The 26893-nt window shown below is 44.1% G+C and overlaps 2 protein-coding genes across 2 annotated transcripts; both read right to left on the bottom strand.

Annotated features, from left to right (window-relative positions):
* Positions 1 to 132: 132 nt before the first annotated feature.
* Positions 133 to 957, bottom strand: LOC135821661 (uncharacterized). Its single transcript, XM_065334659.1, has one exon. The coding sequence runs from the start codon at positions 955 to 957 to the stop codon at positions 133 to 135; it is 825 nt and encodes a 274-aa protein (XP_065190731.1).
* Positions 958 to 6829: 5872 nt separating this feature from the next.
* On the bottom strand, positions 6830 to 26892 carry LOC135820566 (uncharacterized). The gene is made up of 9 exons (XM_065333635.1): positions 26736 to 26892; positions 25771 to 26011; positions 23226 to 23297; positions 22396 to 22467; positions 15804 to 15875; positions 14575 to 14640; positions 10365 to 10498; positions 9035 to 9151; positions 6830 to 7766 (listed from the first exon to the last, which is right to left on the bottom strand). Exons 1-9 carry the CDS (start codon positions 26746 to 26748, stop codon positions 7435 to 7437), a joined length of 1119 nt encoding a protein of 372 aa, XP_065189707.1. The 5' UTR covers positions 26749 to 26892; the 3' UTR covers positions 6830 to 7434.
* Position 26893: the final 1 nt, after the last annotated feature.

The following is a 26893-nucleotide window of genomic DNA, read 5'->3' as shown; positions in this document are numbered from 1 at the left end:
GTCCTCAGACGGCAGCCGACTCGCTCCGCGTCTTGATTCAGCAGGACTGGTAGCGTGATCCGCGGCCGCCCACGGTATCCCGGCACGGAGCAGCCAAAGAATCCACTTATGGCCTCCCTAGCCGGTGTGTGCTCATCGCAGGATGTGGCCAAACAACCGCCATCTTGCATTCACCAGAATGTTGCCAAGTGGAGCAGCACTGCAGCGCTCGTAAACCAAATCGTTCGACAGTCGGTTGGGCCACCTGATACCCAAGATATGCCGAAGTTGCCGCCGATGATACCATTCCAGCGCTTCAATTGTCTGTCGAGTGATGCCCCATGTGGAGCAGTTGTAAAGCAAGACAGGTAACACGAAGCAGTTATACAGCCGGACGCGCACCTTCAGACTCACTTGGTCTCTTCTCTTCCATAACTGGCAGAGGGACTTAAACGCTATCACCGCAAGCTGCTTTCTGCGGGTGACATCCTCTGCATCACCAAGGAGAGAGCCGAGTTTCTTGACCATACGCCATGGCTCATCAGCGCGATCGGCCTCTCGCTGGATGGCTGTGAATTCTGTCTTGGTCTGGTTGACGGTAAGGGACCATGTACCCAAGATGGTGGCAACTTGTGGCTCTAACATCCGAAGCCAATCACTAGAGATACTGATGAAGTCCACATCATCGGCGTACTCCACATCGTACGGAAGATGCCGGGCCACAGGTGCAGCCATTCGCTGTCGCACATCCTGCAGGGCAGCTTCCAGGTAGATCACGAATAGAATTGGCGACAAGGAGTCGCCTTGCGGGGTACCAATGTTAGTGGAGAAAGAGCTTGATGTTTCCGTGCCCAGTCTGACTGCCAAATTCGTATCTGAGATCAGGTAACGGATCAAGCGTACCTCGTCTTCTTCCAAGAATCGCTGAACCACGTCCATCAACTGTCCTCGCCTGATCGTGTCAAAGGCACGTGACATGTCGATGCCCAGTATGCTGAATGACCAGTGGTACCGCTGGGTCGTAGCTGCTAACCACCGATGGCACCAGACCACATCAGCTGTTGACCTTCCTGCACGAAAACCACGTATAATAATTACATACTGTAAAACCGGAAAGTCTAACGTTTTAACGATCAATTATTTTCGTTATTTGAAAAACCGTCATCGCAAGATATCTGTATAAAGATGCACAATCATGCAGATGGGTGGCCAGCTAGCCATCGTTAAACTTTTTGAAAGCTATCATGCCAAAGTTACTAAAACGTTAAACTTTTTGGTCATTAGACTTTCCGGTTTTACAGTATAGCCCCATAGGGGGGGGGGGGTTATAATTATACTCTTGGTGGGACCATAGCATTTAGCTGTGGAGGGCTCTGGATGCATTGCAGCTTGTGCGAGTACGGGAGGCGGTACGTTGAGTGCCGCACCGCCAGGCTCTGCGGGATGGTACCAAGGCCACACCAAAGAGCGCATACTTCACCTTAATTTAGAAAAGCGATCCTGTCAGCTTTTCTATTACTAGGGAGGTTCTGCTCTACGTTTTGGGAACGCGACGCAAAGAATCACGCGAACTTTCTTCGCGTTCCCGTAACGTAAAGAAATGCTGTTCTGCTCTACGTTTCACCTAGAGAAGTCACGTGGAATGTGTACTGGGAATTTCCCCTTCCATATTTGGCAGTTTTCTGCATGCAGTTGATCGATACCCAGCAAATCCGTACGCATTTTCTCTGCGTGTGCCACAACGTAGAGAACCCCATCTCCGCGTAGAAATCTGGAGCCAAAACACGCGAAGCCGTAGACTCTAACCCAGACACCTGCTCTCTACGTGATTTCTCTACGTTTCACGTATAGCAGAACCTCCCTATTGTGTTCACATGGCAAGAAAAACGACACCGCTATGCTACGTAACTTTCTACGTAAGGTGCTCGGTATTTCACTTAGGCTACGTAAGTCTCTACGTAAGGTGCTCGGTATTAGATCTACCAGCGGGTGGTAGCCGCGTGCTGTGCACGTGCACGGCAGACATTGTGTTGCAGTGCAGTCCGTGTTCGGTCGGATGTACATGCGCAAGGAACTAACTTCCTTCTTTGGAACTGCTTCTTGTATGAGCTGTTTCGGATATTTCGACTCCTGGCCTGGCTTATTTCGTTTCGGTGCTGCTGAGACCTCCTTTCGCGGAATATTACTGACAGGTGAGTTGACCAGTTCCCTTTGATTCATTTGCTTGTGTTCACTCTTTCATTTACGAAAAGTGTGCTGATTTTGGGCGGAATGCAATAAATAATGGAAAAGCTGACAGGATCTCTTTTCTAAATTATTTAGCTTTTCCGCTGCCGAGGCCTCCTTTTACGGAATACTCGATGACAGGTGAGCTTTTCTGCTGTCGAGGCCTCCTTTTACGGAATATTCAATGACAGGTGATCTCTGAGTTGACCGGTTTCCTTCGATTCATTTGCTTATGCTCACCCTTTCATTTACGGAAACGTGTGCTGATTTTATTCGGATTTAGATCCATTTTTATCTCTTTGCCCTTGTCTACAGTGTACGAAGAACGCGAGTTCACCTTCTTGACGGTAAGGCTTACCGGTATGTTAGATGTGTTGTCGAAATACTCATATTCATTGTACATTGGTACGTTACAAGTAAGGCACTGGTCAGTGGCATACTATCGTTGGCAGTTCCCAATCTGGAGGGAAAGGTTCAAGGACCCATTGACCGAATTTGCAAAATAAATTCGCATATCAGGGAAAATCTCCATTCTGGATAGGTTCAGTAAACTTGTTTGCTTCATACGAAACAAGCCAATGGGTGCAGTCTCGTCTCGTGAAGATCTCGTACTTGTATGATTGGATTTGTTTACTCGAGTCTGGGCTGTTTGATTTATTATTTGTGAGTACCGCCGAGATTGCACTGCCCCAAATAAAGTTTCGTGCCGCCAAAGCAAGAATTACGATCTGCAATCTGTTTGTAGTACATGTACCTGCAAGAATGTGCTGCACATGTATCGTACTTTCTCTGTTGCTGTTTCAGTTGCCGTCATGTTTCTGAAGAAAGGTTCAGTAGAGAGGTTCTGCAAAACGAAAATTCGAACGAAGTTTCGCGACAGTCCTTGCGAAAGTGTGTACGAATTTTGCGTTCTGCACATTTGGTAGTTTGCGCGGGCCAAGTGCACGTACGCCATGACCCGATCTCACGAATTTTCCTACGACAGTTAATTTCGCGTTCCCTGCAAGTTTCGTGTCCAAAGTTGCGAAAGTTCGTGCGAAGTTTCGCACTTCATGAAGTAGAACGAAAGTTTGTACGCATTTTCGTTTTGCAGAACCTCTCTACGACTCATTTGTTTCATACGAGACGAGTCAATGAGTTGGTGTGGCTTAGAATCTTTCGCTGTAGAAGAAATCTATTCGTATGTCTATTGGAGAAATAATTGTATTCACTGGTTATAAATAGGTTAAGACAAACTCACAGAGTTAATACCATCGGTCCCTTGGTGTTCGTCCTAAAGAGGTTCGACTGGATATCATTCATACTCACCAAAAGATGTGTAAGATTTTATTATTATGGAGTGCCTTGTTTATCTCTCAGTACCTCCAACCATAGCCTTGCCCCTTTTATCCTCAGGATCAGTGTAGTTGTTGGAACGAGGTGTCGGACTCAGCAATGTATTTTGTTTACATTTTAATACATGTTTATTGTTCCTCCTTTGCTGTGTTGTTTTAGAATATCGTGGACTAACAGTTTGAAGTCATTGAACTACTTCCAAAAGTTCTATCGACATCAACAGTATTACGATTTCAGTGCAATATGATGCAGGATGACCTTATCACGAAAACCCTTGATTACAAACCATTTTAAACACAGAATCAACAAAAAACATCTGCGACACGCACCTGGTTACATTTCTCAAATAAATCTGATCGAGGGTGGGGAAATCTGAAATATCTGAAAGGCAAGACGATTAAGACAGTCATGAAATTCTGCTACAGCAACATGCACAGAATGACCTCCGTATAAAAAAAGTATCACGGCGGTCCACCACTACGTACTCACATGTTTCCCGTAGAAGAACATGCTATGCCATTTTCTGCAAGAAAAGGCTTGCAGATCAAGGCGTATAATACGGTATTGATATGATCAAGAGTACATAAACCGTTTATGTACTCTATTATTATTATTATTATTATTATTTTATTTATTTTACTAGGGTGTTTCCCACAGACCTATGGTCTTCTTACGGGAGCCCCTAGAAAGGTTAAGCATGAACGAACAAATGGGCGATAATCTGTACAAGAGTCTTGATATGATGTGAAGGTTTGTAATCATGGCATTCCATTGATTGGTGACAGAAAAAAACAAAAGAAATTATAGCAATAAAAACTGCTTCATGGCAGATTTCTAAAAAAAGTTTAGTTTAAATTTACATATTGATATAGTATAGGGCATTCCATTGATTGGTGACAGAAAAAACAAAAGAAATTATAGCAATAAAAACTGCTTCATGGCAGTTTTCTAAAAAAAGTTATTGTGTTCTAGTCCATGGACCACGTCTAAAAAGTAAGAAATTAACGAAATGTGATAGCCGAAAATTAAAATTTCACACAAAACCTCACAATAATCACACACAGAATGAAAAGCTACATGTAGAAGACCTTTTCCCCTCGTGATCCTCTTTCCTATGCATGCATGACATGCATGTTGCCAATTGTTGGTGCAGTACAAGTTTAGTGTCGAAAGCAGCATTTCAAGTGTTGTGATTATTGTGAGGTTTTGTGTGAAATTTTAATTTTCGGCTATCACATTTCGTTAATTTCTTACTTTTTAGACGTGGTCCATGGACTAGAACACAATAACTTTTTTTAGAAAACTGCCATGAAGCAGTTTTTATTGCTATAATTTTACAATTGTTTTTGCTTTGCTTTTTCTCATTGTTACACAAATTAATAATTATTGTCCTTGGAAAAGGCCATTGTTGATTTTGCTCCTGAATTGTCCTCGCTGTTAATTTTCTACCTTCCTCCTCCTTCAAAATCCCTTTCTAACTCTACTTTCACATTCGCTTCCATGTGCACTTCAGTATCTTCCAGTAAACAAAATCACAGTCACCACTTCCGCTGCATAGCTCGCTGGGCACGCCATTGCTTTGTAACCTGCCAATCTCTCCCCCTTTTGTGTACCTGCTTTTATGGACTCAGATGGAGAGCCAAGGTTTAATTTATACAAAGAGAAGGACCAAGGAACTACACGTTTCGCTATACTGTCCACTAACACCACCGGTTACTAAACAATCAGCTCATGCGATAACATTGCACGGAACTGACCGACGGTACTGACGTTCTACAACTAACTGGCTAACAGCTCTAGCACATCTTGGATGCGCACTCCAACAGCCTTCCAACTTGGAAGGTTCTAAGTTATAGAAATAACATAAGGAGGGGAAGGTGAGCGCAACCAAGATAAGCACGAGCTGAAAGACTCAGCTGTGAAGGACGTTGGCAGATGTACCGCTTTTCTTTTCCTTTTTTCTCGTCTTCCGTGGTTCGTCTCACCCACTGTTCAATTCAAGACAATTGGCCGCCTTGACAAGCTACGAGGTGCAGAAATAAATAAATAAATAAAAATTGAACTTGTAGCCAGCTTACACTTGCGAATCAATTTTTTTTACATATTAAAATGGGAGTTATACTAGTCCAGATAAATTTGAGTCCTCCGACTCAGTACGAGGGTTTAACTCGGATAGTGAGCCAATCAATTAAAATTAAAATAGAAGATATCACATGGAAACAGGTTATGAAGCATCTATCCACGACTGTAACGAGATATAATAATCAGTCAGAATCTCCAATAACAGGGCACATACCGGACATGTTACTGAGGCTGCGTTTACACGACAACGCCCGGCCAGTTTACCGTTTTCAGCCCCGCATTTCTTTTTTCGTTTTCGTACGTTTACACGATCAAAGCCGATCCGAGGTGGTCTCCGTTTGTACCGTTTTCAAGCGTCTACACGAGAGCAAAGGATCCGCCAAAGTTCGTCATGTGCCAAGTGTTGCCGTGGAAGCACCAATCATACTCAAGTAATGGTTGAAAACAGGCACACGACAACCCACGTCACATGACGAAAATTGTAAAAACAATATTTTGGATTGTCGGATAGTAGTAGTAGTAGTAGTATTTATTATTTGACTAGGGGAGTCCCAGCAGGCATGGCCTTGTTACAGGGAACCCTAGGTGAATCTTTGTGAGGTGAGCAAAAGTACCAGCAGATTGTGCCTGACGACAGTTTGGAGGAAGAGTGTTCCACCGACCTGCCGCCAGAAAAGAAACTGAGCGCAGTCCATACCCAATATGTACAGTAGGTAATACTAAGGCAGCTGTATCCTGGCCACGAGTACGAGCATTTGTGTGCGGGCCAACTGAACGCAGTAGAAACAGTGACTGAAGGAGGGGGCTAGTAATTGATGACAAGCAGCGATAGACCAAAACGTATAGTTTCAAATTAACTCGTTGCTCAAACGAATACAGATGACACCGTTGTAAAACTAATGCAGTTGGGGTCATTCTATCTATCCGTGATTGCCGACTATGTTTTGTTTTGGGCCCTGTTTTGGGCCCTGCTGTTAATAACTCGTTCCCATGTGATTTCCTCTATTTTCATTATACTCAGTAGAGTGCTCAATATACATTGGAACATAACAATCGTATACAAAACACAGAGCCCCACGCATCATGTGTTGTAAGTTGAAAAGTGTCATGCCTATGCAAACAAATGAGAGTCCTCCTGCTCGATAGAGTGCTCGATATTCATTCGAATAGAGCTATCTTACACACGTCACAGAGTACAACGCATCAATAGTTGTAATATTTGAAAGTTTCATGTCTCCTTCACCACTACAAATGGGCCAATGTAACGTAGGGGGCCAGCACTGGCATCACGTGACTGCAGCATCATTGCAGAAACAACGATCATGAATGCATGCACTCCAGGGATCCACAGAACAGATGCTTCGCTAACGCTTGCAAACAGCAAAGGTATACAGCAAAGACTAGCTAGAGGCGGAATATAGTACGAAGAAGATGAGTGCATAACAACATAAGCAACGTCGGGGAAAAGCATGGAAAATGGAAGCGGTGAGAATGAGGATCATAATCGGGTTAAGAACAAATGGAACAACGCTTCCGCTCTATATACTCTAAACGTATCATCTATGCCCCATTTGTTCTGGTCGCGGAAGCATCGACAAAAACCTATACAAAACATGCAGTGCTAAATATGCACACTGAGGCACCAACTACGAGAGTTTAATATTAAACTCGGTTAAATATGGATGAAACAAAACGCTACCAGAACACAGATGGGAAAAGCTTTGGGCAATGTACGTAGATCATCCAAAGTAAGTTTATTATCGTGTCCGTTCCCGAAGGGAACTCACCACGGCCGGTGACACCCAGTAAGGCCTAGCGGCCATAGCAGTGAGGAAATTCACGACAGTAATAGCACATATGGTAAAGCTTGGTGGTTGTTGGCCGATAAGTGTATCCGTTGGTGGCGAAAGCGTTCCCTTTGTAGATATTGCCGATCCACGCAACTGGCGTGTACGAGAGATTGTAGTGTTGGCGGACCTTGGCCACCAGCGCCTGGGCGCAGCCGTACCTTAAATCATTGTGCCTTGGCAGGTAGCCATTGTTTGCATTGCATGCGGCTTCGGATGGCGCGAATGTGTCCTCTTTGCTTGATATCATTGCGAGCCTATGTCCGCTTCCACCGCAGTAAAATTCAAATCTTGTTCCTTGATGACAAAAAAACAAAACAAAAAAACAACAACATGGTTGCATCAGTTCATACAGGCTTGAGGAAATTCAAGTTAGAAAAAAGGTGAAGAAAATCTGAAACAATTTGATGGCCATTACGTGACCTAAAGTCAAGCCAGGAAAATTCGCTTTTGCCCAGTTATGTCATACTAATGTTGCCGTCTCAACATGCGAGTTGTAAACAAATGTAGTGATCTACGCGAGTTTGCCAGCAGCTCCAATTAGGAGGACATGCAATGACGTCAAATCCGGCGAAAAGGTAAGGCTGATCCCGTGCATCTAATAAAAAGAGGCATGGTGTTTTATTTTTAAATTCTAGTTCTGCCCTTTTATATTGTGTAATTTGAAGGCAAACCTCTGCATAGGACTAGTGAATACGCTGACTTGAACCAACCAGTGATTTCTTACAAGTACAATGGAGAGGTTCTGTAAAATGAAAATGCGCACGAAGTTCCGTGACGGGCCTTACGAAAGTATGTACACATTTTCGCTCGAACTTTGTGTCCTCCACATTTCAAACTTTTACAGTTGACACGGGCGCTTGTGCACGTGGTAAGCCCGTTGACTACTTTCGAGCCCACATAAGGTTCTCATGAAAGTCCGCTTCGCGTTTCCTGCTGGTTCCTGGTCCATAGTAGGGGAAGTTGGTTTGGGTTTTCTCACTTTATGAAGTCGAGCACACGTTTGCAAGCATTTTCGATTCACAGAAATCTTCTCAAACGCTATGAAGTAACAAACATTTTGTTCGTTCAGAAAGTGGTGGACATCACGCAACTGCATTGTGAATAAAAGGGGGATTTGTCTACTGACAACCGCTCTATTTAGTTGCTATTCACTCTTTAGATGAATATTCATTTATTAATAATGTTGAGAAATTATTGACATTTTGTTGCCATTATTTGACGTTAAAGTTGAGAACATTCAGTTTTTGGTACCATCAAATAACTACAAGGAAATGCATAAGGATCCCCATAGGAATATCATTTTCGTAGCCCATGCATGCTAGAGAACAAATTGGAAAAGAGAAACTCAGCGTTTCCTTTGTACACATTTTCCATAACCAAAGTTACCTTTCTTGGAATCCAATAAATACAATAAAAATCGCATTCCAAACACTTTCTCTCCCTTTTACTCTATCGTCCTGTTTCACTCTCATATTTTTATGTCAGACGTCCAGGTGATTCTGTGCTTTTCATGTAAATAAAATAATTGATGTACAAAATACAATGCAAGATACAGTGCTTACCGGACTCTATGGGAATGCATTGGTGGTTTCCCACAGTCCCTTTGCAGAAGGCGTTGGGGCAGACGTTCAGATACTCGGGCCGGAACGAATAGCATGGTTTACTGCATACCTCCGTAACTACAATGCAGATCCAAAAAACAGTTCCGGGAGAACATGATTAGGACATGCATAATATCAAGAGTACATAAAGGGGTTATGTACTCTTGATACTATGCTAAATAAGGAGGAAAACGTCCTTCTGCCAGCGGAGAGGGCTCAACATAATAATGTGGAGCACTATTACGCACAAAAGGCACAATGGAGGTTTACACATTTGTCGCAACTCAGAGTTTCTTGCTCAATGCAATCCTCAGGGGACTATCACATGCTCAGTTGGACTTGGTCAATGTAAAGTAGTGGTGAAACGAATATCAAAACCCAGTAGCCGAATATTCTTTGGCTTAACGAACGAACGAACAAATATTCTTTCGGTAAGACGGATGACATCACATGCCCTCCTCTCAGTCATATTTTTGGACATTGTCTCTATTATTAGGCATGACAAACGAAGGCAGATATTTCTCCATCATTTCTTGGTCAATTTTCACAAAATCCCAGCTGAAGTGCATTTCACAGGCTCAAAAACATCAAACATCTTGAGACGTGATTTTTCGTTTAAGCGCCATAACTCCACTCCAGGACCTCGGATTGCGTTCGGGTTGCTTCTAGATGACAGCTGAAAGTTTTCTAATGCCGATAGACCTTTCGATGAAGCAATTCGGTCAAGTATTCGCGAAGTTACGAAAGTTTGAAGTCGCCCGGTAAACTCTGCATACCGGGTTAACGAATATTCGCCATGAGAAATATTTGTTCGAATGTGCCAAACCGAACGAATATTAGAATATTCGGTATATTCGTTTCACCACTAATGTAAAGCATAGCCTACCGATCGCTGGTTGGTGTCTGATTCAACAGAGAAAAGATTGCCATGATGGCCGCCGTGTGGATGGTTGCTTAGGTGAGGGAGCCTATTACAGTATTAGCGCAGAAAGTATAGATTGCTAGTGAATATAGAAATGGAAGGTGTGAATCTGTAAACTGCAGCCAGGGCGTGACGGTAATCCGTTACCACTCTTAAAGCGTTACCCCAACCAATAAAACTCTTTAAAACACTGTGAACTTGTATTTGACGCGACTTTGGGTTCCCAGGATAATTGTCATCGTATTGGGCATTCTACGAAGCCCCTGATGAGCGGAACACCACGAATTCAATCTCGAGTCCAAGAGATGCCCAGGACCAGGGCTGAATTTTAAAAATCCACTTTTGTGCTCGATTTTCTTTAACACTCACCGTTTCCAACGTTCTTGATTGCCTCCGGCGTCAAGCCGGAATACTGAATTTTCTTGCTCTTCTCTCTGTCGGTGTAAAGTGCACCACACAGGCGGTAGTCCGGTGCCAGTGGGTTGTTGTCCAGGGCTATTTGACTGCACAGGTAGGACATGAAAGCAGTCATCATAATCTAAATGCATACATCCACCCCTCCTAAGTACAGTGAAACCTGTAACTAACGACCACCCATTGGGGCCGGAGAAAGCGGTCTTTAGTGGCAGGTGGTCCTTCGTTAGAGGTGTGTACTTCACAACCATAATGTGAGACCGTCGGTGCCTGGTGAAGTGTTCTGCAGTAGCAGGCTGGTCGCTAGTCACGGTGGTCTTTAGTTACAGGTTTCACTGTTTAAGAACATGTTGGACCGCAGTCAGCAAAAAAACATGTCTTTGGGGTTTGGTAATTTTTGGAAACATGATGGTTGAAGATTTCCTTCTGTCGAGCACGTTCATCCTGTGCCTCATTGACCCAACTGGTGGCGTGACCATCTTGTCAAACTATTTTCGTGGTCTAGGCCAAGCAGCGGACGAGCAAAGAAACCTTTTTAAGAAATACATTTTCACCCTAAGACATGTCATTGCTGGCTACGGTCCATTTACACGTACAGATGAACGATTTACGAGCTCCTAAGAAACAAATGAGCACAATAAGGGATCTAACACCCCAAAACATCGCCTTCTTCTACTGTCGAAATTCCTTTCAAAAGAATTTTCAAGCACATCTTCGAGTTGGCGAAGGCAAACACGCAATTTTTCGTGACATGGTTGACATGAACTAAAGTGAAAATATGTGATATAATAGAGACTTGCTGCGAAACTAATTTTTCTTGGGACGGGCCTTGCGAAACAGTGGGCTAATTGTCGCACGAACTTCGTGCTCTACACATTTTCGTAGCTTCCACGGGCCCAAGTGCCAATACGCGGTGCACCCGTGAACCCAGTCTACCGGCCAGCTGAGAAATTCGCCGAAAACGAGACTGACGAAATAATCACTAAGCCTTTCGCCGATTTTTTCCTCTGAGAAGCGCCGAACATCTAGAAAATGTTGTTGCAAAGTGCGTTTACAAAAGAATGATGTTGGTGCAAGCATGACCGCTCGAGCTCTCTACTTCAATACTTGTGGTGTCATTAGTGCGTTGAGGTCGTGTGACCCGTGTCCTTTGACCTCCTCTCAAACAAACATTAGCCAAAAGGAAAATCGTTACTAGTAAAATCCCCAAATCGGCCGGCCGAAAATTCGCCGAAAACGAGACATCAGAAAGTCGATAAGCTTTTCGCCGATTTTGGAGGGTTTCTTTGCAAAGGGCCGAAATACTGCCAAATCTCCCAGTATCAATTTTGAAGCCAATATGCCCACAATTCTTTTAGCCGATTTCCCAATATCGTAGAATCCCGCGGATAAGCCCATGGGCTTATCTGTTTCACAAGGACATTTCGGTGGGCTTATACGAGAACATGGGCTTATACGCGGGCACGGGCTTATACGCCGACACCGACAACGTGCTATTGAAAAGTATCAAGGAAGTGAGAAGTACATTGCTGAAAACCACTGTGCAACAAAACCAACCGATAATTGTGTTGGAATGTACGAAAAACGAAGAAAAACAACTACGTTTTTTTTCTCACTATGTTCACATAACCAGCTCGAAAAGAATAAGGAAAGACAATGGTACGGAGATAAGGACAAACGTGACAACTAATGAGCAGGCGCTGCACCCATGATTGTACATGTACTACCGTATTATCTCTATTATAAGCACGGTCCTTTATTTTTCAATGTACCTCCGCCCTGTGCTATTATTGGAGACGTTCCTTTATTGGAGACTGTTCCATTATTATTTCAACCTCATTTCAGAGGCTTGTTGCCATGCCAAATTCATGTCAGACACACACATTTCAGGGTTTTTTCACCGGTACAGATAATGAAATTACAAATGAAATTAATTGTGCTTATAATGGAGACTGAGCACTTTATTTTTTGAATGCCGCCCCAAGGTGTTCTATTATTGGAGACGTGCTATTATTGGAGACTGTGCTTATATTAGAGATAATACGGTATGTACATGTACATGGTATGACCAAAAGTCCATAATTTATGGACTCTTGGTATCACCTAGGCCCATGGGCTTGTACAATGAAGCTCAGTGATGTTCAAACTAACCCTGGGCTTATGCGCGAGCATGGGCTTATATGCGGGTGGGCTTATCCGCGGGATTCTAAGGTATATTACAATTTTGCAGCCGATTTTTGAACAATCAGCTGATGTTGCAGCCGACTTTGAGGTATTTCTGAGTTAGCGAAAAGCCGAATAGTCAAAAATGGGCCGATTTGAGGTAAGCCTAAATCCAGTTTCGGGTTTCAAATTTCAAAGACATTCGACACATGTGAAATGAAAAACAACTTTCATAATTACCGTATTTCCTCGAATAATAGACGGTCTATTGTTTTTTGAAGAGGGTTGGACCCCCGGTCTCTTATTTGGGCATGGTCCATTGTTTGAGCACGGTCCACTATATTTTCATCGGCCCATCGCCCATCGCTGGAAATGGTGGATTTTTAACACGTCATAATATGTGTGTAATGGCTGAAGTTATACAATTACACTAGATACCCTTAACAATAATAGCGGATACAGTTACACTAGATATCCTTAACAATAATAACGGATACAATTACACTAGACACTCTACACTACAGAACAACAAGGACAATCAAGGCTTGTTTGCTGCTACTTTAAGTTTCATGCTTACGCAATCATCAGGCAACACTAGACACTCTAGATACTAGATACTCGGTACTCTAGATACTAGATACTCTAACAATTTTATCAAACATTATGATAATTACCACATCAAATGCTGCGGAGACCTATCCAGAATCGGCAATATGCTGGCCTTGGCCTGGAGATCTGCAACTATAATCAGCTTCTACTTTGCAACACTAACGGATTAGTCCCCTTTGTCGATTGATGGATCAATCGGTAGATTCGGCTCTGTTTTTCTTTCCTTTCTTTCTTGTTTTGAATTGTACGTTGAACTCATTGGATTTCTTTGTATTCTGTATCTCGTTATCGTTATATATTTCCCTCTAGCCCTCTCGCTTAGGATGAGCTTTCTTTTTTATGGCAGCTTAAGCGAAGGCTATATACCTACTTTATGCAGGTTGATGCCAACGCGAACAAGCAAAATAATAATAATAATAATAATATATTAACTGCTTAATAATAATATAGAACTTCTATAATATGACGTGTTAAAAATCCACCATTTCCAGCGATGTGGATTTTTAACACGTCATAATATAGAACTTCTATATTATGACGTGTTAAAAATCCACCATTTCCAGCGATGTGCCGATGAAAATATAGTGGACCATGCTCAAATAATGAAAGAAAGCACTAGCCACTACAAAAATTGTAGTTGCGCAACTGAAAATCGGGTCCTTTTTTGATCCACCACGTGCTTTCTTAGTGCGCATGCGCAAAGCGATGAACTCAAATAAGAGACCGGGTCTCTTATTCGGGCATGGTCTACTATTTTTCCGTGAGGCCTCTAGGAGGGTCTACTATTTGAGCATGGTCTATTATTCGAGCATGGTCCATTAATCGAGGAAATACGGTAACTTTGCTGTTGTGTGGCGATGACAGCAGAATCAACTTCATGTTTGTTGATGAACTGATTCTGTACACATCCCACAAATCCCTTCACTTTGCTGCACAAACACTCAATTAACTTGGCGCTCTCGTCACCCTCTGCTGCTCTAACGGATCGTGGTCTAACGGTTAATGTAGACAAGTCTGTTGTCTTGTTCCTCTCCCCATCCCCAGCCCCAATCCCGCCTCCACTAATCTCCATAAATCCTGTGCCATTGACCGTTGTTGACTCAACCAGAATGCTAGGCATTACCATAGACTGCCGCTTGACCTGCCAGCCAATGAACAGAATGAATCATGCGTGTATTCCAACTATTCAGCAAGCTAGCCCTGTGTTAATTTGTGTCGCAATTTCTGCATTTGCCCAGGTTGATTTTTTTTGTTCTCCCCCCCCCCCCCCTTACCATTTTCGCATTGTTGTGCGAAATCGCTCACGTGTACATGTACCAAAGAGGGCGCTACCGACTGTGGGTGTTGCGACTATAAAAGTATTAAAATGCAACAGCATCAGCAACACACTTACGCATTCATAGCCACGCTGCCAAACACATTACGTGGCAGCTCAACGAGCAAGTTGTCTTTCAAGTACCTAGGAGAAGCAGACAGGGATTGAGGCACACAGAAACCCTGATTGGAGGAGCCTCAGCGAACTCCGATTGGAGTTCTACGAGTCGCCTCGTAACATTCATGATCACTGCGGTTCTGAATATATTGCCGGCAGAGTATCACCTATTAGAACGATTATCACTGTGAACAGCACAGTGATCATGAATGTGGAGAGAAACGATGTAGAACTATTTCTACACCCGACGCATTGTCTGAGGTCCACATGCCCAAACAAGGCCACATTGGCGATGCCCAGTACCGATAAGTGGGCAACATATCAAATATATTCAAAGGCCAGTAGCTTGTGGGCATTGTCTGAAGCCCCTTGGCAAAGGTAAAATTTTCGATGAATCGATTCATACAATGGAGAAATATGGACAGTTCCAGTATCTGACTCTTCTCCAAGAGCAACACTACACTCCCTCACACCCCTTTCTGCTGGCCACCAGCTATGCTGATTTCTGTTCGATCGTCTTGAGGTTTTACATTGTACTGTTAAGGTAACAAACTACAAAATTAAATAAATCAAAAACACTCAACAAACAAAGCACCCAGTTCAACAAAGACCTCGGCTTCGAAACATGACCATATCTTTTACTACGCTCACATAAAAATTAAAAAGGACCAACAAACTGCAAGTTACGCTCTAATGTCAATTAGGCGCCCAGTATCTAGTTACTAATTTTTATAAATAATCCTTGGCTCTCTATCCGAGTTCATACATGTATATACACAGTTCGAAAAGTAAAAAAAATGAGCGAGGGGCATACCCTACAAGCGACAGCAGTTGCACACAAGGGGCAAGCGTTGCCATGTTAATTTTCCTACGACTGTGACCAGGAGCATTTCAATTTCTTTCGGCAATTCACAGTTCGGTCTTTAGAAGAGTGTGCACTCTGCGAAACAAACAGGTGTTTCACAGAATGGAGTTTTAAGAATGCGGTAAATTGAATAATCGTTGCAGACATAGTGCCATGAAGCAATCATGAAATGAAACTTGCATAAACGTGATTCAGCAAGTTTTCTACGGTCATTAGGGAACCTACATGTACTTCGAATGGGGATCACAGGAGTACTAACAAACACTTTTTCGTTCTCAAACAGTGCTCTTTGAAACATATACAGGTATATGAACATTTTACTTACAAACGGACCAGCTGGGTGTTCTTGGCGAAGACATCTGGTTCGATAGTCTCCAGCACATTCTTTCGCAAGTCTCTGTGGGGACACAACAGAGGAGTTGTCGCGTGACAAAACGAACGAAGTCATCATTTTTGTTCTCCTTCGATTCTCCCGGGCGTATCATTCAAATCGGGTCACCCATTCCAGGGTTATAATGACTTGAAGTGCGCCAAGTTTCCAAAACAATCAGCGTTAGGGTGAGAGGAAGTAAATTAAATTAAAACCTTGTCTAAGCGACCACCCCACGGTGCAAGCAAAAGCGGTTGTTAAAGTCAAATGGTCTTTAGAACCAGGTCGCATAGTGTCTGTGTAAAACTGTTCGTGCAATGAAAAGCGGTCGTTACGAGCAGGTGGTCGCTTACCCCCGGTTTTACTGTATCGTCAGCACGCACCTCCTCGATTTTACAGCCAAGAAAAGGAACATTGTATGACAGAGTGCAACGAAATATGTACTGTGTAAGAACCTTTGTGTACTAAGGTCACAGGTTTTGGCGTGGATCCCGTGTCCGCTCGAAGGTAAATAATTCAGGACGGGTTGACAACACAACGTGTCATAATGCGTACAAGGTTCGTGTCGTATGACCTACATACAGGTCACCACCTCCACATTACGACCACGGAAGGAGCAGGTGGTATTGCACAGTTACATTATCCATCGGATGCCTCAACACTCGAGTCAAAAGTAGGCCTGGGCGGATAATAGAGAGGTTTAGCACAACGAAATTCGTCTGAATTTTCGTTAGATTTTGAAGACCGGGAACGAGTCACGAAACTTGCCACGAACTTCGGGACACACACTAGCGGAAAACATCAATCCAACGAAGTTTGGTCTGTCGACTTTTCGTACCGCGATCACATGAGAATTTTTCCTTTCCTTTCGACATTTTTTTCTGAGGTTCTTATTTTCACGACCAGAAAGTCTGAGCCAAGCTCAAATCCTGCAGTCTCTGCAGCTGCTGTTACCTCTGGTAATCAGGAGGGACGACAACTTACATGGGATACGCAGATGGATCTCAAGATGCTCCGCCTTGTGAGGTCGATGCCGTTTCTTGCGGAAATCACGCACGAATGAAGAAGCAGCTCTGCAGCTTTCCCAGAGCGATGAGAGATTTGCTGGGCTGAAAAAGAAAGGGCTTGTAGATCGGTTTCATCTCCTGCTCAAGAAGCATTCGAGTGGTGAGGCCACCAGTTTACGAAAGTCGGGGAGTGACGAGGATTACTATTTTTGTATTTCGCCGGGATTTCCGCGACATCCACGGTATCCACTAGCGACACCGAAGTTCATGGAGAACGTTCTGCTAAACAAAAATCAGCGAATTTCGGTCGGCTTTTTCGTACAGCGGCATAACGAAAATGAACAACAAATTTCGTTGTGCTAAACCTCTCTAATGCCAGTTATTTTGCGGGATAATGCTAATGGCAATGCCAGAAAAACTGTACCATAATGCTACTTGTAATGCTGTTGTTCCACTGTAATGCCAGCAATTCACCAGTATTAAGTACGGAAAAAAGGGTTTTTGGGCAGTATTGTGCACGTATCGTAGTTCTACGTAGACGGTATGGAAAATGCTAGAACATCATGATCATAATGCTAATTTTATGCTGCTATTGCTCCATACAATCCCTTGCAGCTAGCTGTCCAGCGAGGAAAGTCTCGACTGGAGGCCTCTTGATCTGCTCGCTCATTCGCCTGGCATTCAGTAGCACTTCATCGCCAAGGACTTCAATTCAAAACAGTTTTCGCACTGCGCTTCTAGCATCTTTCCTCGTGAACTTGCTGCGAACGTATGAGCTCTGCTGCGCGTGTTCCCTTTGTGTGAGGCCCAGAAACAGCTAGTGTTTTCCGTACTTCGATTGGCTGAATCGATGTCGTCCAGGTTCTCCTCGCTATCGCCATCACGACTCTAACTGACGATTTCTTCACCATTTCCCGCAAGCAGCAGCTAGCGCGCAAATTTCGCCATGCCTGAGTGTAGGAGATGGAATCCGTTGGATCAGCTCAAAACTCTTCGTTGTGACTACAGGAGTAGCAGAGAATATTCTACCGGAAGTCCTTTGAGTTCCCTGACTGCTGAAACCCTTCCTGCCATGCCTGCTACTTGTTCAAACAAGCGAGATTCTCTTTGGTTCCACTTCACTGCACTCGAGCGTCCACGTGACACAACCTTTTTTCAAACATAATTTTTCTCAAAAAATAATTTTCACCCTAAGCCTGGTTTTCGCAGAAGTAAGGGCCATTTGAGGATAATGCCACTTTTGCGGAAATGTAGTGTTATAATGCTACCATAATGCTCGTAACAAATTGCACGCTATACTGCTGCTTATAATGCTAGCATTATTCGCCCAGGCCTAGTCAACAGTGTTTGAATACAACTCGATAACAAAGTAGAGCACGGCTGTCAAGAAGCGGCAACTTAGAAAGATGGCGTCGGTTCGAGATGGCATGGTAACCACGCACGTGCCGTGGTCCGTGACTTGCTCATGTATGCACGCAAATGCAAGTCACAAATTCACAAAGATCCTCTTTGCATTTGGAGAAAATATCTTCGACTCTCTTTGGAGGTTGGCGAGGTTTGCCTAATCTTTACTTGATTGCGATGCCGGTATGTCCTGTCAATAATTAGAACAAAGAGAGCTGATGATCGCTTCATTGCTGAGCAGAAGTAACAATCAACTCTCCTCATGTCCTCAGTGCCAAAGGCAGACGACTGCAATTCCACAACGCTCATCACGATGATGGAAACAATAATCGTGTACTAGTACACACTTGGACCATTTGGTCATCCCTATTCTAGCCGCTAGTCCGTCCAGCAAGCAGATATTGACTATTACGATAAGGACAACTGCGTGAACGAGGGCTCACCCAGCAAATACATCAAGTCGTGCCTCCAGTCAAGAATTAGGGTCTTTACTCGAGAACTTCACAAATACAGGCCAAGGCACCCCACAAAACTGATAGATGGCACGAACGAAAGACAAATAGGCTAGACAAAGTGTCCCAAGTGATTGAAAACAGCAGATCTACCAAATAAGACAGCTACATGTGCCTAAACAACGATTCCCATACAGTAGAGAGTAGTATCAGGCAGAATGAAAGCCTTGGAAGTGCACAAATACAGCCACGACCGCCACAAAAATTGGACGACTGCCACAAAAAAATTCTCATTGCTCTACCTCCTTGAAGGATGAAAGTTACCAGTTATCCTATAGCCATGTCAGTTTATGCCTGTTGTAACCCCCCACAGCCCGCACAAAATACCTTTCAAATAATTCCAGGATGCAATTACAGCTCCAGACAGGAGGAAGAAGAACACCGTGAAAAATAATGGCAACGATGCCCAAACTCTCAGGAAACGGCTGAAGTCTTCCTGAAGATGTTAACATTGAATAGCCATCGATTACCAGCGTGGTTTGGTGACTTTAGAACTGTTTTGTGACTTAGAACGAAGCGATATCTCAAATTCTCGAATTGTTACCTGTCAAATGCGTGGGCGAGCCGGCCAGCTGACTGGTTATGCATGAACATGCATGAGCATGCATTGATTTTTCATGGTTCACGTGCAGAAAACTAAGTTGCCGCGATCCAAGTGCAGCTAACAGCCATGAGAGGGGTGAGAAAACTAATATTAATGAAAAGTCAAGATATGTAACGGATCAGTGGAAGAAAGCAAGAATTAAAGAGATGTTTTTAAAGAGAGCATGTCTGAGAATACCAAAGTATGTGTGCAAGTGAATCTCTCCGATTTCGCTCAAAATTTGCAGGTAGGTTCCCTTTGGGGTGTGGATCGATTGTGCAAAGACCTTGAAAAAGTTTCTGAAGGGAACCTTGAAATTTGGATACCCCTCCGAAATGGCCGAAATATCACATTCTTTTTTTGTCTAGAAACGAGTCACGCCACAGCGTATACGAACAAGCTATGAACAAAACTCCATCAAGCCAACATTGCCTCACCTTAGAAGAGTTCCTGGAGCAGTACCGCTTAGCCACGCCAGGATCGCAGAAGACGAGGTTCATCACCCCCTGACGCCACAAATGATCGTCTTGAAAATAGCCAATTTACAAGAGCTGGCAAAACAGCCAGCTACGTCCTCAATTGGCCAGAACTATACACCGGCAGATAGTAGAACACCTCTTCTAGCGCTGGGGACATGTCCCCCATCTTCCTTTTGGGGTTTTCTTGAAATAAACTTTTTTGAATTTTTCCACTCGACCATGCTGAAATACGGGCAAAGTCATACCTGCGCAGGAAAGCTCGCCCCTCCGCGACGTCTCCTCAGCAATTTCTACTCCAATACTACTCCCAAGGCCGCAGAACAAAGTGATTTGTTGGCTCTGACAAGGAAAAGCAGCGGTGATCACTTGTCACTCCAAACGACAAGCTTCTCCCTGCGCCACCAATAATTTTTTGGGCGACTGTTGATGCAAAAGTGACTGAAGTCCTGAGCGCAGTTTTTGAATTTTATTGCAAGATGCACGGTGAGATCGCGTGCTCTGTGACGTAGGATGACGATTCCTGGATCACGACACGCGGCCATCGATCGCGAACGTGACTGGAACGCTACTCGGAAGCGGCAAAGGTAAGATGAGCTGTATTTCCTGCTTGATCTAATGAGAACCCTCACAAACTGTCCTAGGAGTGTTGCAATGGCAGCAAACCGTTGAAATATGCCCCCGGTACAGCATGGAGAGTCATTCATCTTTCACACTCCTGCCGAACCTAGTCCAACGGTAAACCATGGTAAACTAAAAGTCCCTTGTTTTCATGTCGATGCTCGGCAAAAGCTGCTAGCTCGGTCGCTTTACACTTTGTGTTGACTGGCACGCGAGCATGCAGCACTGGCTAGCTGCACGAACTTGTCGCGTGCCTGCATGCCTGCATGAGAGATTTCTGACGTCATAAAGAATGTGATTTCATCATCATTTCACTGGTCTTCGACCTACATGGTCAGGGAAAGTCCCGGTTCGTAGGCCTACAGCACGGTCAGTGTGTTCTTGAACGCAGTAACAACACTCAAGTGTGATCACTTCCAGACCAACAGGCGTTCAAGGCGAGGTAACAAGCGCACTTAACTTACTTGACGAAGGTGACTCTGAAATCTCGTGAGCCGTGCGTGATCCACGCGACTTGGCATTCTTGCGTCACAAGGCACGTGATTTCGCCGTGCCTCTTGTAGTAAAATTCAAGAATTGCGCTCATGCCTTCAGTCACTTTTGCATCAACAGTCGCACAAAAAATTATTGGTGGCGCAAGGAGAAGCTTGTCGTTTGGAGTGAAAAGTGATCACCGCTGCTTTTCCTTGTCAGAGCCAACAATACACTTTGTTCTGCGGCCTTGGGAGTAGTGCTGGAGTAGAAATTGCTGAGGAGACGTCGCGGAGGGGCGAGCTTTCCTGCGCAGGTATGACTTTGCCCGTATTTCAGCATGGTCGAGTGGAAAAATTCAAAAAAGGTTTATTTCAAGAAAACCTCAAAAGGAAGATGGGGGACATGTCCTCAGCGCTAGAAGAGGTGTTCTACTATCTGCCAGTGTATAGTTCTGGCCAATTGAGGACGTAGCTGGCTGTTTTGCCAGCGCTTGTAAATTGGCTATTTTCAATACGATCATTAAATTTTGTGGCGTCAGGGGGTGATGGACCTCGTCTTCTGGGATCCTGGCGTGGCAAAGTGGTAATGCTCCAGGAAATCTTCTAAGGTGAGGCAATGTTGGCTTGACGGAGTTTTGTTCATAGCTTGTTCGTATACGCTGTGGCGTGACTCGTTTCTAGACCCATAAATAATGTGATATTTCGGCCATTTCTGAGGGGAATCCGAATTTCAAGGTTCCCTTCAGAAACCTTTTCAAGGGCTTTGCACAATCGATCCACACCCCAAAGGGAACCTTCCTGCAAATTTTGAGCGAAATCGGAGCGATCCACTTGCACACATAACGTTACTTTGGTATTCTCAGACATGCTCTCTCAAATCTAACTGCTAAAGTAGTAAGTCTATGGGGAATGCTTAGCAGCTACCGTTGTGGGGAAAACGTACGCGTCTGTACACCCATGTTGGCCTATCTAGCAATCATCTGAACAATGTTTTACTTCCACCTAGACCTTCGCGTTATGGCTTCCCCTGGCAAAACAACATGACACACCCATTGATCTGCTTCATGGAGGCCGTGTATGGGCAACTACAAATTAGATCACGAAAACGTTTTAAAAGGAACATTAAAAACCCTCATAGTTCTTGCGTTATTGGCCATTTTTTTGCTCTCATGTCTCTCTCATCTTTGTTGCCCACATATCCGACAGGATATGACGATTACCACATCTGTGGTGTGGTGACCATGGGCCACCGGCAACCTCATTACCGCCATTTGGTTCATTTTGACCATGAAGTACCTATGATGGCTTTTAGCGGGTGTGTTGACCAAACTACGCTTTCTATACACGAGCTACGGGCCGGCATCGCTGGCTGTAGTTCTTGAAGAAATGAAAAATATGGAGTTGCAGTTCGATTGATGGTCTCCTAAACAACGACACAGACCTTGATCTAAAGTATTATAATAAAGCTTACAGGAAGTGTAATTTGACACAATCATCGAAGATGCCCGTCTTCAAAATGCGAATGTTGTTGTATGACAAATACCTGGACAAGAACAAAACGCAGTATCATTGTCATGAGACCGTTGTTTTGCAACTACTGTTGATAACACTGGAATAAGGTAACTCTTCTGCATTCATCGCTCACACCAATCAGTCATATCACTTACAAACGTTGCACTACTCCCTGTTTTCCCGCACCCACTTGCGAAACGGTACAAGGTCTGGGTTTTCCTGTGAGCTGCAGGCAGCTGATGGACTAGGTGGAACATACAGTCCATTTCAAAACTATAGACGCGCAGTGTTTTTGAAATATTTCAAATTTGGCTGGAACTTTTTGAGAATAGTTTTCGGAATATTACTCAGGTCGGTCCACAATTACTCTCATATAGTTTCTAAACGATTGGATAACAGACTCCCAATTTGGGAAAATTATGCACAAAGTGATCACAGATTTAAGATTTTATGTGGTATAGATGCTGGCATAACGGTTTTTGCCTAGGTACGCGTCTATAGTTTTGAAATGGACTGTAGGATTGGCCTTACTGCTTCAACCAATTGACATACTAATACACCGCAGGAACGTGTTATCAGGTATTACTGTGTATGGGACAAGCATCAATCGTTGTTCCTTGAGCTGTCTCCATCATATCTCTGCTGTACCTAATCAATTGTCTCTGTTCCCTTGCATTGTCTGGTTTTCAAACTCCGAAACAGCTCGAAAGTATCCTAGTGGGCAAACATTCGAAATATTGTCGTTGCAATTGGGTTCGAAATAAATATTATATTATTATAGCCACTTACAAAAAGTATACAATGGACATGCCTCTGAATGGATCTGGTTCGCTGAGGGTTAGATTGTTTATGCCCAAGCTCCTGGATGCACACATAGAAAATTGAACATGAAATCAAGCAAGTGAAAATTGACTGCATCAAAATACGATTACCTTCAGACACGCCTGGTGTTCACATGGACGGTGGAACTCTGACAAAAACAATTATGTCCATGAGCAGCAACAAAGTGTACTTTGCATTTAAGTTTCTTTCTATAACGGGCTATGGAAATCAGTACCATTGTGTGACTAATGCTCATTAGGTACTAAAGTGTGTTTCAAAGTTATACATAATCTTGGTGATAGCTCAGCGAATTTGTGGTTACGAGCTACGAACAAAACTCCATCAAGCCAACATAACCTCACCTCACCATGTCCTCAGTGCTAGAAGAGGTGTTCTACTATCTGCCGGTGTATAGTGTTTGCTAATTGAGGACGTAGCTCGCTGTTTTATCAGCGCTCGTAATTTGGCTATTTTCAAGACGATCATTTGTGGCGTCAAGGGATTATTGCCCTCGTCTTTTGGGATGCTGGCGTGGCTAAGCGGTGCTGTTCCAAGAACTTTTCTAAGGTGAGGTCATTTTGGCTTGATGGATTTTTGTTCGTAGCTCGTTCTTGTACGCTATGCCGTGGCTCGTTTGTAGACCTATAAATTGTGCCAATATTGGGCCAATATTGAGGGGTATGCCAATTTCATGGTTCCCTTCAAAAGATGTTGTGCGGGCTTTGGAATGTCGATCTACACCCCAAAGCAAACCTACATGCAAAATTTGAGCGAAATCTGAGAGATCGACTTGCACAAATGTTCTGGTTTTCTCAGACATGCTCTCTTAATGTCCAATGTGAGCAACAGGGGCGAGAACGCAACCTTACTACCGTACTACAAATCGGGAAGCGACGGAAGAGTTGAATCTTTTTTATTTTTTTATTTTTTACAAAGACCACTTAATGCCAAACATGAGATGCAGCTAGGAATCTGTTGCTTTTTTTTATAACACTTCGGTCTTCATGGATATATCTCCCATTCTGTATTCTTTATCATCGCTTTCTCACCAACCTTCCTTCCGTGTAACACAATAACATATTCGCTGCATTGTAGCTTTGTCATTGAGCCGTTGTGCTCGTTTAGATTTACGATTTCAAATAGGATTATACAAAACAAATACAAATAACAGTTTGCTCAATTGTCCATACGTGGCAAGCTAACGAAACGGCTGCACTTCGAGTGTGAGCAGGAGACAAGTAACGCGCCAGTGTCCCAGTCACATCTGGCTGCATCCAACTACCCTTCACTTTGTGTGTTGCCGCTATTGCTGCCTGTGTCTCTCTGTATGCCAGTATAATGTGGAGCGAAAAGAGCGGGTACCCTTCTTTTTTATCCTCGTCACAAACTGGTGTTGTAAGTGGGGTTCCGCTAGATCCACCCATGGTCGCTCAGTCAGTTTGGCTAACCCTTTGGTGCCTGACTGGATTTTAGATTTTTCGTAGTTTTGGCTCAATTTTTTGGAAAGCCTATATCTCCGCAACCGTTTAGATGATGTAGAGACAAAAGTATGTATTCTGAATGGCAAGACACAGCAAAATCTGACTTTTGAATTTTCAAGTCAGAAAAATCTACAATTAGGGTCAGGCTGGTCCAAGAACATCTTGGTCGCCAACACCACTCAGCACGCCGAATCCACTACCTCGTCCACGGCCTCCGCCACGCGCGCCACGCACGCCACGATCAGCTGTTCCATCAGCTGGCTGAGCTCGACCAGCGCCGCGAGCAATTCCTCCGCGCAGCGAGAGCGGAGCACGTCCACGAACTGGCTGCGCTCGCCCTCGCCCTACAGCTTCTTGAAGCTCATCGTCGCAAAATTGGTCCTAATCTGAAGAGCTGCCGTTCTCAAGAATTCCACATAAAACCAAATCATCATTGAGTGACAGAGTCGGTGCCCCTTATCTGATGACAGCAGGTTCCGTCAGACAAAAGAGCGCCAGATTATTCACCATCGTCGTCTTCTGATTCTTCTTTTACAGGGGCATCATCAGCCTCCAGCTCTTCAAACAACTCAAGCGCTCCCGCAGCATCCATGACGGAGGTCGACTCAGCCTTCTGTAGTAGTCATGAACTGTACTAGTTAACGAAGCGAAACAGCAACGTTTTGATCGTGTTGCGCGACGCGTCCGTACTTTAGGTAGGTTGCCACGCTCGATTGACTTCCGCTGATCTGCGCGATAACGTTGATATCACGGCTCGACTTTTTCAAATGCAACCCCCCTACTTTCTCTATTGCTATCTACAGCCTACTACAGGCCAGCTACTGAAGGGTCTCTGTACAAAATATCAGGCACCTGCGATGTACGTGACCGGCTCTGTGCTCGATTTTAGTATGCACTGTCAGCATAGGTCGAAATCGACCTACCGGCACCTAGACAAGATTCACGAAAACTCTACACTTTCTTATTTTTCAAGATAATGGACAATGTCGTTCAGCAGAATATTGCTAACTAAAGAGCTACATAATACTTACAAGATGTCTATCCTCCCTCTGAATTCGTCTGACATCTCGGGAATTGAAGTAAGCCCAAGATTTGTGCAGGTGTAGATGTACCATGGGCGGCCATCGTCCCCGGGAAGTGGATATGTTGTACATGCTCTAGGTGGCGACGTTTGAGTTTCGCGTTCGGCCTTGGTACTGCTTGATTGCAAGATTCCCAGCAGTATTGTCAGCTGTACCATGTAGCTAAGCCCTCGCATAGCGCTTCGTGCACCTTCAGTAAAACAAATTTTAGAGACACATACGATTAGATGAAGAAGAGATTTTCCAGTTTTCAGTCTAGGTTTTTGCGCAGATGGAGAATAAGAGAGAGAGAGTGTGTGAGTGTGTGTGTGTGTGTGTGTGTGTGTGTGTGTGTGTGTGTGTGTGTGTGTGTGTGTATGTGTGTGTGTGTGTGTGTGTGTGTGTGTGTGTGTGTGTGTGTGTGTGTGTGTGTGTGTGTGTGTGTGTGTGTGTGTGTGTGTGTGTGTGTGTGTGTGTGTGTGTGTGTGTGTGTGTGTGTGTGTGTGTGTGAGAGAGAGAGAGAGAGTGTGTGCGTGAGTGTGTGTGTGTAAGAGAGAGAGAGAGAGAGAGAGAGAGAGAGAGAGAGAGAGAGGGAGAGACAGACAGACAGACAGACAGACAGACAGACAGACAGACAGACAGACAGACAGACAGACAGGCAGACAGACAGACAGACAGACAGACAGACAGACAAAAAGAGAGAGAGGAAGAAAGAAAGAAGGAAAGAAAAAAGAAAGATAAATAGAGACAGATAGAGATAGAGACGAGACAGAGGGAGACAAAGAGAGACAGAGGGAGACAGAGAGAGAGACAGACAGAGACAGACAGAGAGAGACATAGGGAGACAGAGAGAGACAGAGAGAGAGACTGACAGACAGATAGAGAGATAGAGAGAGAGAGAGAGAAAGTAAAAGAGCCCCATCAGTGTAACTTACCTCGATTCTGCATGATTGCAAGGTAGAAAGGCTGCCTTGCGTGAAGTATACCTCAAAGATGCAAGAAAACTTCAGCCGGATGACTCCTTCTTCCAACACGTTGAAAAGAGACCGACGGTAGCAATGTACAGTGTACTAAGGACTGGATACACCTGGAC

This window comes from Sycon ciliatum, chromosome 7, assembly GCF_964019385.1.
Source record: "Sycon ciliatum chromosome 7, ocSycCili1.1, whole genome shotgun sequence".
NCBI lineage: Eukaryota > Metazoa > Porifera > Calcarea > Leucosolenida > Sycettidae > Sycon > Sycon ciliatum.
Note: the sequence above shows the minus strand (reverse complement) of the source record. Positions and strands in the feature narration are given on the sequence as shown.